The sequence below is a fragment of the Emys orbicularis genome, chromosome 1 (assembly GCF_028017835.1).
Source record: "Emys orbicularis isolate rEmyOrb1 chromosome 1, rEmyOrb1.hap1, whole genome shotgun sequence".
Classification (NCBI taxonomy): Eukaryota; Metazoa; Chordata; order Testudines; family Emydidae; genus Emys; species Emys orbicularis.
The window spans coordinates 286751174-286768282 of record NC_088683.1 but is presented as its reverse complement, the minus strand read 5'-3'; the positions used below and the strand labels follow the sequence as shown (position 1 = coordinate 286768282).

At 42.4% G+C, this 17109-nt stretch overlaps 1 protein-coding gene across 2 annotated transcripts in view; it reads left to right on the top strand.

Annotated features, from left to right (window-relative positions):
- Positions 1–363: 363 nt before the first annotated feature.
- Positions 364–17109, top strand: part of SLAIN1 (SLAIN motif family member 1) — an 80053-nt gene continuing 63307 nt past the window's right edge. For both annotated transcript variants that reach the window (XM_065422553.1, XM_065422545.1), the window contains exons 1-2: positions 364–857; positions 4766–4905. In XM_065422553.1, the coding sequence (XP_065278625.1) occupies positions 364–857; positions 4766–4905 (634 nt within the window). The remainder of the gene's footprint in view (positions 858–4765; positions 4906–17109) is intronic.

Sequence of the window (17109 nt, the reverse complement as noted above, 5' to 3'; positions counted from 1 at the left end):
GGGGGCGAGGATGCTGCCGGGCGTGGCTCCCGCTCCCCTGCCTCTCTCTAGCCCCGCTCCTCCTCAGGCGCTCGCTTTTTATCCCCCCGCGGCTAATGGCTCTGGAGCCGGGCCGCTCTTTGTTCCCATTGTGCGGGTGCCTCTCCCGTGCCAGAGTGGGAGGGGAGCCCCCGGGCTGTGTTGTCGCTGCTGACAGGAGGCGCAAGAGAAGCTGAGGCGGCTGCCGCCGACCAGGCTGAACGCGAGCTGCAAAGGGGAGAAGCCAAAGCCGCCGCCAGTAGCGGGACCAGGGAAGGAGGCGAGCGGCCGAGGGAGCCCGGCAGCCTTGCGGCGAGCAGGTGCCCGCGGGGCGGGGCGGGGCGGATGGAGGCTGCCTGGCTGCAGCCGCCGGCGATGGCGGAGGTGCAGGCGGCCGGGCCCGGGGCGGGCTCGGTGGTGAGCGCCGAGCTGGAGGTGAAGAAGCTGCAGGAGCTGGTGCGGAAGCTGGAGAAGCAGAACGAGCAGCTGCGGAGCCGCGCGGCGGCCGCCACCCCCCCGGCCCCGGCCAGCCCGCACCTGCTGTTGCTCCCGCCGCCAGTCCCCGCCATAGGCTCCCCCGCAGCGGCCGGGCTGGCCTCGAGCGGCAGCCCCGGGGCCCTGTGCATGCCGAGCCCGGCGCCCACTCTCCTGTGTACCGCTAGCCTGGGCCCGCCGGAGCCCTTCGTCTATTTCAAGCCCGCCCTGGCTGGCCTGGCCGCGGCAGGAGGAGGCGGGCAGGAGGCCGGGAGCATCCCCGCGGCGAGGGAAGCCACGGTGCTGGACGAGGTGGAGGTGCTGGACCTGGAGGACGGTGACTGCAGCCAGGACGAGGACACATGGTACACGACCCCCCTCCCCCGATATTGTCTGAGCGCCCCAGTCCCGGGACTGGCCGTTCCTGTGCCCCAGGGCAAATCCCCCTCGCCGGGAGCACCAGGGGCCTTGGGAGGGACGGGACAGCAACGGGATCCCGCCCCCGTTAAGCATGGAGAGCCCGCCTGTAATAATGCAGCCTGGCTAAGTGCCCCCCTCCCCAGTCTTCCCTAATTCTTACACAGCTGGTGCTTTCAAGTCGCTGATTAGCATTAACCCTAAAATCCACTTGATCTTATTTTGCTGAATCTTAAATCTGCTTTTTTTAAACGTGTCATCTGGTTGGTGTGATTAATTCTCTCAATGAAAAGGGGCCGTTTCTGAGACCTCTGTTGTCTCCTGCTTCTCAAGTCGAGAGTTTATCTCCTAATAGCCCCTTTATGCTCCATCTCCTCTGCATGCCTAATTTCAAGCCTATCTATATCCCTTGGGAAGAGCAGGACTACAGGCTGTCTCTGCTACTGTAACCTACTCAGTAATGATCCAAAAACCAGGGAGCAATATTTTGCACTGAATTTTATTGTTCCTACTAAGCACATTTATCTTCTTTGCTCACCTCTCACATTTGACTGCGCTTCTAAGATTTGGTGATCTCCCTAGCCATTCATTCAGGACATTAAATTAACACTGTCATAAATGTGGCAATTATGAAGTGGTAGATGTCAGGAAGGAAGAATTAAGGTGAAAAATCTGGTTTAGGTTAAAACCTAACTGGGTAAAAAATAATGAAAAGATTTTACTGAAGAGCAACATGACTGGTAAGTATATTGGTTTTTAGTCTTGATACTAAGGCTTTTGTTGCTTCCTTTAAAATGGATTTACTACAGTCATTTTAGAAAGGACTAAGAAAGAGATTACAGCCTTCTTTAAAAAATAAGGAATGCTTTCAGTTTTCCTTATACTGGCTATTCTCTCCTTAAAATGCTACCCTCTCTCAAGTTGAATTTCAGTCCTCAGCAATATAGGAGGGCTTTGGACTTTTGGGCATTGTTGTTGTGCAGTTATATTGTTCAAATATGTACATAGTTCCAGAATAATGTATGAACATGTGTCAATAAACTGGAAGAAGCAGAAAATAAAATCGAACTAGGGGAATATTTGTGGCTGGTTCTTTATGCCCAGGAAGGGAAAAGGATAGACAAAGATATGCAGTGTTGTTGTAGCTCTGTTGGTCCCAGTATATTGGAGAGACAGAGTGTGGGTGAGACAATATCAAAGAAGAGCCCCGTGTAAGCTCCAAAGATGCTTCCTCTCTCTCTCTCACCAACATAAATTGGTCCGGAAAAAGATATTACCTCACCCACTTTGTCAGACCAAACATACTCAGAATTGTCTAGTGTCTTGTAACTTGTATATCTTAACAGCTTGTATAGTAATCCTCAAGAGTGCTAATAAATATTACGGAAAATGACCTGAAAGGCCGGATCTGCACTACAGAACTAACCACATTTAAACGTGGTTGTAGCTCAACTGTATTAAAATATGTCAGTGAGAAAAAGAATGTTATAATTATGCTAAAGAGCCATATAATAGCCTGGATGTCTATCCAGGTGATGATGTTTCCTTAACATGTTCTAATATAGTTTTTAAATCCATGCAGATAAGAGCATATCATGATATAATGCAGTTGAGCCAGAACCATGTTTAAACATAGTTATTGTGGTAGTATAGGTAGGGTCTTAAGACTCATCAAAATGTGATTATCTCTATAAAGATTTTTAGATAACAGGCCTAATTTCTGACGCTCTTCTCTTGGGAATCACCAACAATTGTAGATAGTTAGTTTATTAGTGATTATCGTACTTGACTTATCAATACCAGTTGATTCTGCAGATGATTAGATTGTGCTGGACAGTTTTGGGAACATGACTGGGATGAATCAGTTTTATAATTTCAAACTTCATTGCTCATGACAGATAATGTGGTAGGGTGTTGTTTCTCTGGTCTCATTTAGTTGATTTGGGGGTGACCACTTTGCTTGGTTAGTTGCATTTAATAATGTTTTGTACATGCTTACATTTTAAGGCTGTATTGGATCGGTATTATTGCAAGTCTTGCAGTGCAAATGTCAATTGTGATTATTTATCAGGTTTGGTTTGCTCTTTGGAAAGAATCTTGCTATTTGGGGGCAAATTCTACCTATCTATGGTATCACTGGGGACTGAATGTATGTATTGAGGTGCAGAATTTGGCCCTTGGTAACTCTGAAGGACAGTTACTTGTTTAAATTAATAAAACTAAGGCGCATTACATATTTCCTTCAGGGATGACTCTCTAATGACCTGCATTGCTGGTTAGTGGTAGTTTGTCAGTTAGCTGCTGTGGGGTTATTGTTAATCTTTTGATGATTTGTTAAATCTTTTTTTAAATAATGTGTCAAATCTAGAAAGCCAAAGGCCAGTGCAATCCTAATTGTTGACTTTTTAATATTGGGCCCTAACTGCTTTTGTAATATTGTTCTAAAAAATTGCAGTTCAAAAAAAAAAATACTGTTACAAAAAAGTAAAAACTTTTTTCCTTGGTTGTCATCTTTCTGCATAAACATCAAATTATTTAGAACTCGTCAGTCACATGTTTTACTTTAAAAATACTGCTGAAAGTTAACAATGGAGCTGAGATGTTATTTTCAGTACATATGCGGCTCATCGTGGTTTTTAATTCTGAGGATTAATTGTGTAGACAACCATTGTATTAAGTGAGAGGAAGTCAGCCCTATTGTCCGACCAATTCAGGCCTGGAACTCTGCTGGGATTGCAAACAAGGGTACCAGTTGTGATGAGGACACTTGTCCATTAGGAGCCGGATCGCAATTTATCTCCCAAACAGTAGGCTACTAAGCAGGCATTACATAGCAATAGCTCACTACTGAGCTGAGCAGGTTTTGCACCAATAACCTAAATGTGAAGGGCTCTGTCGCTTATTAGTAATCATCTGAGACTTAGTCCCTTTGTCTTGACTTTAGCCTTTTTATATTTGCTATTCACATTCCACTTCCTGGCCGGTTGTGCCTTTTTGCCCTACTTCTGATATTCTATTTAAGAGTTTGTATAACCACACTGTGCTTTAGAAACAAACAGGGTATGATGTCCAGTGAGGAAGCTGAGAGCTGTCTTCAGTAGCTAATGATAGTTCATCCAGGAAGATGTGTGCTTTCCCAGGTGAACCTATGTCTACATGCATGTCAAAATCCGTGAGGACTCCAGTAACAGTGGACACCAGCTTAGAGAATTTAGCTGTGAAAACCATCAAGCCCCCTACCGTGAGGTGGTTTAAACACCAGTAGAAACGTAAACTCTACCCCAGGGGCCCAGGAGATGACCAGATACTCAAATATTCTTGTCTCTGTGGTTAGCTGCCTATTGTATTCCAAGCCCAGACAAAATTAGAACAGCTTCTCCTACACTTCTTTTTCTGCACATTGGTTCATCTGGCTGGAACCAGGAGTGTAAAAATCATCATCATCATCATCCAGCAAACTTTTTTAATTTCCCAAATCTGTATGTAATGTACAGTATAATATATAAAGTCTTTGTATCATGTGGGAGAGATACTGCCTGTGAAAACTGTAATATTATATCAATTCTGACAAGATTGGGTAAATCACTGAAGGAAAGAATGTAAAAGATGTTACTATGAAGTTCTTAAATACAAAATTAAGCACTGCAATGATTTAATCTACAGTGAGTATTAAATATTCACAGAAAATATTATAAAATCTGTCTCTTTGGGGTATGTGTACTGTTTATGAAAACTGTATTATTACATCACTTTAGTGTTAGAAACATAAATTCTTAATACACAGTCAATCAAGTATACAAAAATATAAAGCTTATGTACTGTGTACATGCTAATATTTCTGCATATTTTAATTGAGGTTGTATGTCTCGCCTACTAAGACCCTCACACCACAAGACAAATCATTGAGTCCTCTGCAATGGTGTAGACATATTCTGGATCATCCAACTCCTGAGATAGAAGCTGCAAAACGTTCCCTATGCTTTAGACTGGAACAAGGTAATCCTATGATCTTTTTACTTGTTATATTTCTTTGAATTTCATAACTAATCAGTTAGCATTTGTGCTTGGCATGCAAGTTTGAAGTTCTATACGCTGATCGGTTTCAGCAGCTTTCTGTGTTTAGCAAATGGTAGATGCATAGTTTTGTAATATAAGTACACCATTACCTCGATATACCGCGACCCGATATAACATGAATTCGGATATAACACGGTAAAGCAGTGCTCCGGGGGGGCGGGGCTGCGCACTCCGGTGGATCAAAGCAAGTTCAATATAACGCGGTTTCACCTATAACGCGGTAAGATTTTTTTGGCTCCCGAGGACAGCGTTATATCGAGGTAGAGGTGTATATACAACTCCCTCTGTTACATGAGTGGCAGCTATATTTTTAGTTTTTGCTTAGTGTGCATTTTTAAGCAGTCTCCTTTTTCTTCTCTTCTTTTTCCTCCACTCTCCAAACCCTAATTTTTAACTATCTTATTAATTTTCAGATGTCCCCATTTCCTCTAAATAAGGGCCCATAGACTTTAATGGGAGAAATCTTGGGCTCTAACTTAAAGTATCAATCCTGCAATGAGATGTGCACAAAGCACCTCTGTACTTGCACAGAGCCTCATACATTGCAGTGGGACTCTACACAGGGAATGGGGTCTAACTGCACACATCTCATTGTAGGTTCAGGGATTTATTATTTATAGGAAATGCAACAAGAAATCTAACTTGATCACGGATAATACTGTGTAGGACTTTCTATTGCTCGAATATTGGGGGGCCATGTTCATTGCTGGCATAAGGTTGCTCAGTTCCAATTAACTTTGTATGGAGTTATGTCTACCAGTGGTGAGTCTAGCTCCCTGGATATATTACAGTTCTAAATAGAAATCAGCTACATTATTATTTTATTCATTTGTTGTATCACCCCCAGACCCCAGTTAGGATTTCAGTGTGTTAGATGCTGTACAGTTGTTTGGTTCCTGCCCCAAAGAGTTGATGATCCAGTTTCAAGCAAAACTTTACATTGGAGTTCAGAAAACAATTTGGGGGAAGCAGGGAGGAGAGGAGAAGTAAGACAAGGTTAATGTTAATATAGCCATATAGTTATATAAACTAGCTATGGCCATGCACCTGAAAAGCACTTAAGCACATGCTTAAGATTATGCATGTACTTGTGTGCTCTGCTGAACTGGAGCCTGTGAGTCCGATCCTGTACCACTGACGTCCATGGAGTTTTATTATTCACTTCAGTGGGAACAGGATAGGGACCCATATTTACAACTTTGTGTTTTCCGATTTGTTTGAAAATATATACGTTTTAAAATTAAATATTGGATATTCCTGACTATCCTTCAACCTAGCCATACTTAGTTGCTGACTGAATGTGTGTGTGCACACGTGTGTACCAAAGCAGTAATAAGTCTTGGGGAAGTATTTGAAATAGGAGATGGTAGTGTTCTAATAGATTAGTTTAGGAAGTTTGTACCCTGTCCAACAGTTTACTTAACAATTCTACTGATGATGCACGAGCTGGAAAGGAATCCTATTTAGACTCCAGTTTTGGAAAAAAGCATCACAGAGCAGATTTTAGTTAGTAGTAGTTTTACATTTTTAAAAAAAATTAAAAATACAGATGCAATACAAACTGTCTTCTGCTGCCATTCTCAATTTTAAATAATAATGCGCAACAGAGGCAGCACTCAAAGGTAAGACTGCAAATTCATAAAAAAGTCATTCACTAAATTGTGTGTTAAAATCTGTCAGAGATGGGTAATGTATTTTTTTTTCTCCAAGGCATTGTTTACATTTACTAGGAAAGCAATTTGCTTTCACATTTTCCTGTATATTTAAAATTTAAGTGAATTGCTATCTCTCTGATTTTAGTTTGTACATTTTTCAACATCTGAGAGATCATAGCAAATTTTAATGTATAATGTAATATTTTATTCAAAGCTACCTGTGACAGAGTAATTTTACTACATATTCTAATTATGGTTATTGCTCCATGAAGTTCCATTATTTTAAAAATAATTTGAGGATTTATATTCTCTTCAAAGGCCATGTGTAAATCTCATCTTGGGAGCTATGTGTTCAAGGAGAGAATTGTCTCATAAATGTTTTTATTGCAACGGTTTTATAATAAAATTGTTTTGTTGTTACTAATTAACTACCTTTGCCCAGATATGAATTTTTTTAATTGGGTCATTTCCCTATAAGTAATAGTTAATCAACGAATGTCAGGTATTAAATATTAACATTCATTTCTAATTGTAATAAGGTAGGATTCGGTTTTATAGGAGTCTTTCCCCCTGTTTTGGAGCAGGATGAGACAATTGGAACAATTTAATAAATCTGTTTTATAAAGTAAAACTAACTTTCTGTAATGTCTTTTCTCATTTTATTCCTCATTTTGTATCCCTGTCTATTGATGATCCCTTTTATTTATATATTACAATTTGATTCTTCCTTAAAAAGTGACTGTGAAAATGGCATTATGGATTTCCACAATAGTTGTATTTCAAGTGATAACATATACAGTTTACTCAGTTTAAAGGTAAAAAGTCTTTCCCCCTTAGCTACCAGCCCTTCAAATTCACTGTGGTATCAGAAAATCAGGTTGTGCTCTTTCTAGCTTGCACGTCACCACCAGTAACCCTGATTCAGCTGATGAATATTATTGTGTAGTCAATGTGCAGTAACAATGTACAAATCTGTACTCTGAGATAAAGTTTGCTGCTGGAGTTTACTTAATAATTTTGTTGTTGATCCATGAGCTAGAAAGGAATCCAGTGTAGCCACTCATAGCTATCTTAGCATTATAGTGGTAATAGGAATGAAAAGCAGCAAAAACTTATTTTTGCCTTGGCTCAGTTGTTCCTTCTTCTCTTCATACAGGCCCTAGTACAGCAAGTTACTTAAGGACATGCCCAATTTTAAGTGCATGAGTAGTTCCCTTGAAGCAAAAACTACTCAGACTTGGTGAATACAGTGATCAAGATCCAACTGCAGCTCCTGGCTTCTCTTCCTGAGTTTGCACATCACTCAGGCTTGGTAGCAGTCTCTCTTCTATTCTGGGTGTAATGGTTGCAGCTCCTCCTTATAACTTTATACTGGGGGGGAAATAGTGCTCATGACTTTTTAGAGGCACTTGAGCCTGAATGCACAAAAGGAGTTAAGACTGGTGATGCTGAGTGTCCTAATGCCTAACTTTTAGGCACCTAGAAAATCACTGTGATTCACAAAGCCTGAGTTAGGTGTCTAGGCTCCTATACAATGAATGAGGAGATTGTGATTCACAAAAACCAGCATGCTAGGAAGGGAGCTGCCTACACTAGCCAATGGGAGATGCCAATGAGATGGATGCATGCTAAACCCTCTTGCCCGCAACAGGTGCCTAAGTCTGGGCTGCAGGAAGACGCTTATCTCTTCCTGGGATTCTCAGCTGCAAACCCTCTCTTGGCGGTAAGCACCTATGCTGTTAGCAAGAAGCTAGGGGAGAGGAAAGGCGAGGAGGAAGACTCCTAAGAAGTCATTTGGGTGTGAGAGTGAGAGAGACTGACTGACTCTAAAATCTGGTGGTTAGAGTGCTCACGTGGGAGATGGAAGACCAGGTCCATTTTCCCTTTGTCAGTGACTCTCTAATTTTTTATCCAGAATGCATCAGCTTCAACAGGGGAGATTGAGGGAGCAGCATATCAGAATAGCATATAGTCCAGTGGTTAGAGCACTCTCTGGAGAGGTGGCAGATCCCTGTTCAAATCCATTCTTCCCCTGAGGGTGACTTGAACCCATATTCCATGTGAATAACGTATAGCACAGTGGTTAGGGTAAAAGGAAAGTCCTCTTCCCCACTCCAGCTATTTTGTGTGAAGTTACCTTCGGGGCCTAATCTGTTTGATGCCCTCTGAGCATGCCTAGCGGATTGGATCCTAAATGTGATTTAGATGGAAGAATGTCTATATTCCCCTGGTTTGTGAATCGCTCTGGGGCTTCCGAGAGGGTAGGTGGTTGGGCGCCTACAGTGAGACAGCAGTTTGCATGCCCAGAGACGAAAGTTAGGCAGCTAGGGAACTTTTACTGCAGAGATTTAGGCTCTGAGTGAGTTTAGACAGCTCCAGGGATCAGTGGGAGTTTTGTGCATCACAGTGGTCCCAAAACTGAGACTTGGGTGCCTAAAACAGAGACTTGGGCACCCCTAACTCCTTTTGTGCTTTCAGGCCTTGCTACCTTTTTACACTTCATAAATTTCTCCATGTCTTAAGTTAACTTGTTCCACATGTTGATTTGTCAGTCAGAAAATTGTACCACGTGGGTGGAGTGGGTCGAACAGTACCTTTCCAGGCGAGATTTGCCACTGCAATGCTGTAGCCAAAGTACAACTAAAAAACAAATGCCCCAATTCTGTAGTGTATAAGACTGAGGGAGATGTATGGTTCTGAAGACACTAAGGCCAGTAGTGCAGTCATGACATAGGACATATTCTAGAGTATTTGCTAATGTTTCATATCTTCCCTGATTGTGCAGTTTGATGGCTAAAAAAATCAATCATTTGGAGGCCTAAACTTAAGAATTGGCAGAAGATCAAAGATCATTTTCAGGCTATGCAGATAAGACTGCTGAGCCTCACTCATGTCATCAAACGTTTATGCTCTATTTGTCTGAGATATGCTTAGCAATGGAAGACTTCCAACTGAAGACTGTTAGAGTTTGGGGCCAGATTTCTAGTGGAAGTTTACATGTGGGAGTGGAGCAGAATTATAAGAATCCTGTATTTTCTCATTCACCTTGCTTTTTCTATTTTGTGTGTGTTTGTTTCCCAATTGGGAGATTCCTGCAGAATCCTTTCTAACCTAGATAGTGGCATACAACACATACAGTGCAATGCACAGAAAGAGCAATAGCACGAAACAAATTAGGATTGAACAATTCTAGTGAATTCCATGGTGCTGTGGAAGCACTGTATGACTGTCCTTTTGCTGCAGTGGGTGGAAAGGTCAGATGAGCAAGGAAGAGACATTCAGAAAAAATAAGAAAAGGTAGGGTGAGTGTCATATTTTCTCAAGAAAACTATTTCTCTTTGATCCTTTGCTTGTCTGATGGTTTCCTTTGTTTGGTCTGCAGCAATTTGTTACCCACTTCTAAATCTGTACCCCCATTTTTAACACTGCTCTCCACCTTTTTGATTCTGTCAAGTCACCAGGACCACATATTAGCCTTAATAGTGTGATGGAGTCTGTTTTACATGCTGTTAGTAATGATGGGAGGTTTGGGAAACTGCTGTTTAGTACCAAATCCTCTGAGGAGGGAGATGTGATGGGCAAGTTTCCCATTCCCTATGCTGATTTACACCAGCTGAGGATTTGGCATGTAGCTATACTGCAGGAGCATGCCATTGAAGAGCCAAGTAGATAAATTGAGGAACTTAGAGCCATAGCAAGGAGTCACTCTACAGGAGTTCAGTTAGTTTTTTGTGGAGGGCTTGAAACTCAGCCTTCCAGACAGCAGAGCCCATAGGATCTGTGTCATGCCCCAGCTTTTAACAGTCCTTTGGTACAGTGATATGTTTGTGGAAGATTATATTTTGGAGATGCTCCCTCATAAGGGACAGTATTATGAATATAGGAATTTAGAGACGTGCCCTGGAAGCTGAGGTTGAGAAAACAGAGTAGCTGTGCACAGCAATTCACCACAGAAGTGCTCTTAGTTTGTTTTTATTAAAAGTGTTATTCCTTTCTCCTTCACTGGTTTATTGATTAACCCCAGGATCTTTACACTTGCAGGAACCCCTGCAGTGTGCCAGACCTCCAAGGGGGTCTCGCTCTTCCTTAAGGGTAGGCCAGACAGCCTCAGTGCCTCCGAGACTCAGCCTCTGGACTGCAGCACTCCTGTTTCACAACGTAAGCTCTGCCCAGTGAGTCCAACTGAGATAAAGTCTCTGACCAGGAGTCTTATATACTTCAGGGACCAACGCACCTCTGCCGTTATTTGTAGTGACACCAGGAGGCTTTTCAAAATAGAGTAGGTTTTATTAGTGAACTGGATAGGGTTACCATATTTCCACAAGCAAAAAAGAGGACACTGGGGGGGGAGCCCCGCTCTAGCACCGCCCCCGCCCCGCCCCCATCCACTCCCTCCCACTTCCCACCCCCTGATTGCCCCCCTCAGAACCCCCAACCCCCCCCGCTCCTTGTCCCCTGACTGCCCCCTCCTGGGACCCCTGCCACTAACTGCCCCCTAGGATCCCACCCCCTATCTAAGCCGCCCTGCTTCTTGTCCCCTGACTGCCCCCTCCCGAGAACCCCCTACGACCCTACCTGTCCCCTGACTGCCCCGACCCTTATCCACACCCCACCCCATATTCACACCCCCGCCCCCAGACAGACCCCCGGGGACTCCCATGCCCTATCCAACTGCTCCCCGCCCCCTGACAGGACCCCCAGAACTCCTGACCCATCCAACCCCCTCTGCTACCTGCGTGCCTCGACCCCTCTCCACACCCCTGTCCCCTGACAGCCCCCCCAGAACCCCAGACCCATCTAACCCCCCCTGCTCCCTGTCCCTGACTGTCCCAACCCCACTCCACACCCCTGCCCCCCTGACAGCCCCCCCCAAACTCCTGACCCATCCAACCCCCCCCCCCCCGTCCCCTGACCAGGGCCGGCTTTAAAGAGCCCAGGAATCGGGCTGCGCTCCGGCCGGAGCTCCGGCCGGGGTTGCGGGACTTGGGGCCGGGCCGGAGGTGCTGGGGCCCGGGCCGGGCTGGAGGTGCTCGACCGGGCCCGGGGCCACTGCCCTGGGGCCGGCGCTGCTGGGGCCCGGGCTGGGGGTGCTCGGCCGGAACCGGGGCCGCCGCCGCCGCCCTGGGGCCACCGGGCGCCGCTTGGCCCAGGCCGGAGGGAGCCACTCGGCCAGGGCCGCGCCTCCCCGGAGCTCTCCTCCTCGCGCCCCCCCCGCCCCAGCTTACCTGCTGCTGCCTCCCGCTTGCCCCTGCTTCTTTTCAGACTTCCCGCGAAGATCTGATTCGCGGGAAGCAGGGGAGGGGGAGGAGCAGGTGGGCAGAGTGTTCAGGAGAGGGGAGGAGGGGGAAGACAGCTGCGGGGCCGGACAGCGTGGTAAGGCTGCAGGGGATGGGGGGAGCCGGGAAGGGGCTTTGGGTGCCCAGCGGCGCTTGGCCGCTGCTTTTCTGTCTATAAATAGCCGACCGGGGGGAAATCCCGGACATTTTTAGATTTTTAAAAATCCCCCCCGGACGGCTATTTATAGACCGAAAAGCCGGACATGTCCGGGGAAATCCGGACATATGGTAGCCCTAGAACTGGAACACAGCATCAGGAAGTCCTTAGGTTAGCATAGAGAAATAAAGGTTTGGGGCACCTGGCATTGGCCACTGTCGGAAGACAGGATACTGGGTTAGATGGACCTTTGGTCTGATCCAGTATGTCCGTTCTTACATTCTAAAAGGTTAAGACATAGTCCACTGTGGCCAAGCCAGCATTCCACCCAGCCAAGCTGCTGTGGAATCCATTTTTGGCCCTCTTTGTCAGTCCCATGTGAGAGCTAATGTCTTTCCAAAAGCTAGCTGTGTTCCAGCCACTTGACACCTTTCAGTCCGTTGTCAACTCCTGTAGGCCCTGTAGGCTCCAGAGTTCACATTTTCCACCTGCTGAAGTTTCCTTGTTGTTAGGTGTTAATTGTTCAATCCTTGGGACTCCCATTGTCTTTGCCATTTGGATCCTCCATTGATATGGGTCAGTTTCAGCCTGTCCTTTAATGACCCATTCATTCCACCCCAGAGAGTTGTGGCATGACACCTCCTGTCTCCTTCTCTGCTCTAAGGGCAGCTTTTTAACCCACTGCACCCAAAGGAGAACAGTGCAAAGGACAGAGGGAAACTGAGGCACGCAGAGGAATAATAAAATTACAGAAAGCTCCCATTTTGTCACAATATATAATACCGTTTAAAGTACACAGTTCATCCTAGATATGTTCTCTCTTTAAGAAATGTTGCTTCAGCTGTTTAAAAACTATAGGGTCCAATCTTGGTTCTATTGAAGTCAGTTGTGGAAGTTTTGCTATTGCCCACAGTCTTCTTTTATGGTCTCTGTTTTTTGTTTTTGTAAATGATAGAAACAGTACTTGGTGTATTATAATGAATAATGTGCCTCCAAACTAAAAAATACTGCCTTTATGTGATCTTTTTAAGGGAAGGCGTATTATGACACTGAAACAACTATTCAGGAGCTTGTTTCCAATGGCTTATGATCCTGCCAGAACCTCTCAATTAAATTATAGACTTTACCTGCATAAATATAGTAAACACTATGTTGTGTATCAGTTGAGGTTGCCCTGGACATAACATACCTAGCACAAGACTTCAAAAACAAAGAAATGAAAAGCTAAGTCATCTAAGGATATGTATCGTTTACTCCTCCATCCAGCGACACATACACCTTACCACTAGCCCAACCACAATGTACCACAACCATAATTTAGTTGGGATGCTAACCTTTTAGCATCCCATTCATCAAACTTCCTGCCACCACAGAAACAGATTCTGCCCCTCCTCTCACCATTATCCCTTCTTTACAGTTCTGGGAAACCACACTCAGGTAATCACACTGCACTTCATATAATTTTGACTCTTTAAAATACAAGGCAATATTTGTGAGCTATTAAACAGTTTAATGATATGGTAGTTCTTTGACAGCAGAATAGAGCAGAACATATTGGAAGGGAGCGAGAGTTGTATTTTACGTGCTTGAACTGAAGCAATACTGTTTGAATTGCAAACCATTTTGATTTTCATATAGATTTAATTGATGTTCTTTCAGACATCGGAGTGTAAAATTTTATGGAACTCAGGAATTGATTGAGATTTAATGCCATTTTATCATACATATTTTTCATATGAGATGGGGATTGGAATCTTGAGTAAAATGTTTTCAGATTATGAAGAGTAGTGTGCTGAAGCATGCGGTTTTCAATATGGTTGTTTCCATCATAAAGAATACAGAGAATATAATTGTAAAGCTCTAGAAGCAATTGAAGACGCTGCAAGACTGATGCAATTACTTTATTTCTATGCATCTGATACTGAGAGATACTGAGTGCCCTCAACTCCTATCAGTATCAGAACTGGTGCTCAGCGTCTTGCAGAGGCACTCCACATCTTGCAGAATTGGGCCTGTAGTAGTCTCTTGCGTAAATGCAAGGTCTTGTTCTCCAGGCACACAGTATATTTTCAAACATCTGAGTCATCTCTGCTTAGACTTCATTAATTTGGGAGACCCATTTACTGCACATGCATAATTCCAGTCAGTTATTGGAGTTTTCACAAATGCTATATTACTGGATTTTTAAAAGCAACTATTGAAGCTGTTTTGCTTATTTTATTTATATGAAAAAACTCTATCCTTTGATTTCTACAGAGACATATTTTTTCAAGTGTTTAAAATAGAAAATTTCTCTCCAGCAGTAAAACATTTCTGCTTTGCAAACGTGCTGCAAGATAGAAACATTCTATTGCAAAACCTTACAGCAGTGAATGTATGTAAAATGAGAGATACTGACCTTAAATCTTTCTTCTAGGGCTGTGAAATGACTAAAAAAAAAAAGATTTTTTAAAAAAAGAAGTCATGATTAATCACACAGTTAAACAATAATAGAATATCAATTGAAATTTACTATAAATATTTTGGATGTTTTTCTCCCTTTTCAAATATATTGATTTTAATTACAACACAGAATACAAAGTGTACAGTGCTCACTTCATATTATTACAAATATTTGCACTATAAAAAAGATAAAAAGAAAAGAAATAATATTTCATTTCACCTCATACAGGTACTGTAGTACAATCTCTTTATTATGAAAGTGCAACTTACAAATGTAGAATTTTTTTTTCCATAACTGCACTCAAACAAAACAATATAAAACTTTAGAGCCTACAAGTTAAAGCATGAAGGGGCATACGAATTTTTTTTAGCATATCTGGCATGTAAATCCCTTGCAACACTGGCTACAACAATGCCATGCGGGTGCCTGTTCTTATTTACAATGTCACCTGAAAATGAGAAGCAGGCAGCATTATCTCACGTAAATGTAAACAAACTTGTTTGTCTTAGCAACGGGCTCAACAAGAAGTAGGACTTAGTGGATGTGTATGTGGTGAATTGAAAAATACTATTTCTTTTGTTTATCTTTCTTAACATGCAAATATTTGTAATCAAAAGTAATAATATAAAGTGAGCACTGTACACTTTGTATTCTGTGTTGTAACTGAAATCAATATATTTGAAAATGTAGAAAAACATCCACAAATATTTATAATAAATTTAAATTGGTATTCTATTATTGTTTAACAGTGAGATTAAAGCTGCAAGCAATCGCGACAGTTTTTTAATCTAGTTAATTTGTTTTGCATTAATCACATGCATTAACTGCAATTAATTGACAGCCCTACTTTATTCGCAGATACCTTTTCTTCTGATCTTACAATCGTTCTTGAATATCACACCTACTTTTTTCATGACATAACTAATACAATACACAATCAAATGATTTCTTGTTTTGGAGATTGATAGGTAATTTGTATAATTGATAGGTAGGTAATTTGTATGAAAATGTTTTCTTAACCCTCCATTTTCCCAGTTGAATTTGTGTTTAAAGAAGGTGCTGGATTCGCAGACTAAAGTCTTATATTTACTGGGTGGTATGCAAGCAGCATTATAAATTACTTCACACCATGCCCATCCAATCCTTGAGTGAAGGTGTTTATATAGTGTCCACTGCCAACTGAGCTGAGACTACCATCTTACCATGAATAGGTCATAGGACAGCCAGAAATTGAAAAGGTCTTTGGTATTACCATTGGATTATGCAGTCACTTTTTTGTTCACCTCATTTGTTTGAGGATTGTTGCATGCTTTCATGAAAATAAGAATGTATGCATGCAGTGTATTTTCAAAATCTACAGCAGACAATGGAAAGCAATAGTAATAGGATCAAGCCTATCAATTATCCTGTCTAGGAGTATAGGCAAGATATTATTATGCAATGTAGCACAAACTATGACTTTTGTTTCCAAAATCTACAAATAGCTTTTATAGAGAGAGAATACAAATAAAACAGATTTGTATTAGGAGACAGATGCATTTGGTGGCTCGGCCTTTGCAAGGGAAGTCATTCAGATGGTATGGTTTCTTCCAAAACTGAGCTTCATATAGTTTACGTGGGGAACACTACCTTTAATTTTCTTTACCTGTTGACAGTGTTCCTAGCATTTTACCAATCTTCAAATCATCCTTGTAGCTCTTCTCTGAAGTCTTTAATTTTTTTCAGTGTCCTTTTTTGAGATGCATACACCAGAACTGGACATCTCCTTACTCTGACTCTGTATATCCCAATATGTACATCCAAGGATTACATTAGTCATTTTGTTTATAGTATTGCACTGGGAGATCATGTTCAGTTAGTTGTCCACTGCGACCCCTAATTCTTTCTTTTTCAGAGTCACTGCTTTCCAGGATATGGTTCACCATCTTGTGTGACTTACATTTGTTGCTAGATGTATGACGTTGAATTTGGCCATATTAAATCAATGTTGTTTGCTTGCATCCAACTTACCAAGTGATCAAGATCCAGAACATCTGTCATTTTCCTGCTGCCAGAGGGCATGGAAACATTAGTTTCCATAAGGAATTTGGATTAACCTTGGCATCTGTATAGATGTTGTTAAATTGAGCCCTAAAAGCGATGAGATTCTTTCTTTCACAGTTCTAGCAACTTCTTTAAATGTTGTTTTGTGTGAAAGTTTACTGTGCCTGATATTCCAGATGAAACTACTTTTTTTAATACGCCACATGTTTCTCCAATCCTTGATAGAACCTAAGTATTTTGTAATGGGGTGCTAAATAGTGCCACCTTGGGGCTATGATTGAATTATTTGAGTACTATAGAACTTTTAGAGTGTTAACAATAATACTATAGTACTATAGCATAACTCTATGCAGAACAGAGATGCTATTGCAGTTTGGAAACAGTATTAATTGAAATAAAAATATATGATTTAAAGGCCTTGCTATAAAAAGCACAAAAGTATTTCTAGGCAGATTTAGAGGTTGATTGATGGCTGTTTTATCATCTTTTTCATTTAAAAAAAAGTCATGGGCATATAGTTGGCAAAAAGGACACGTGCTGTGATAAGTG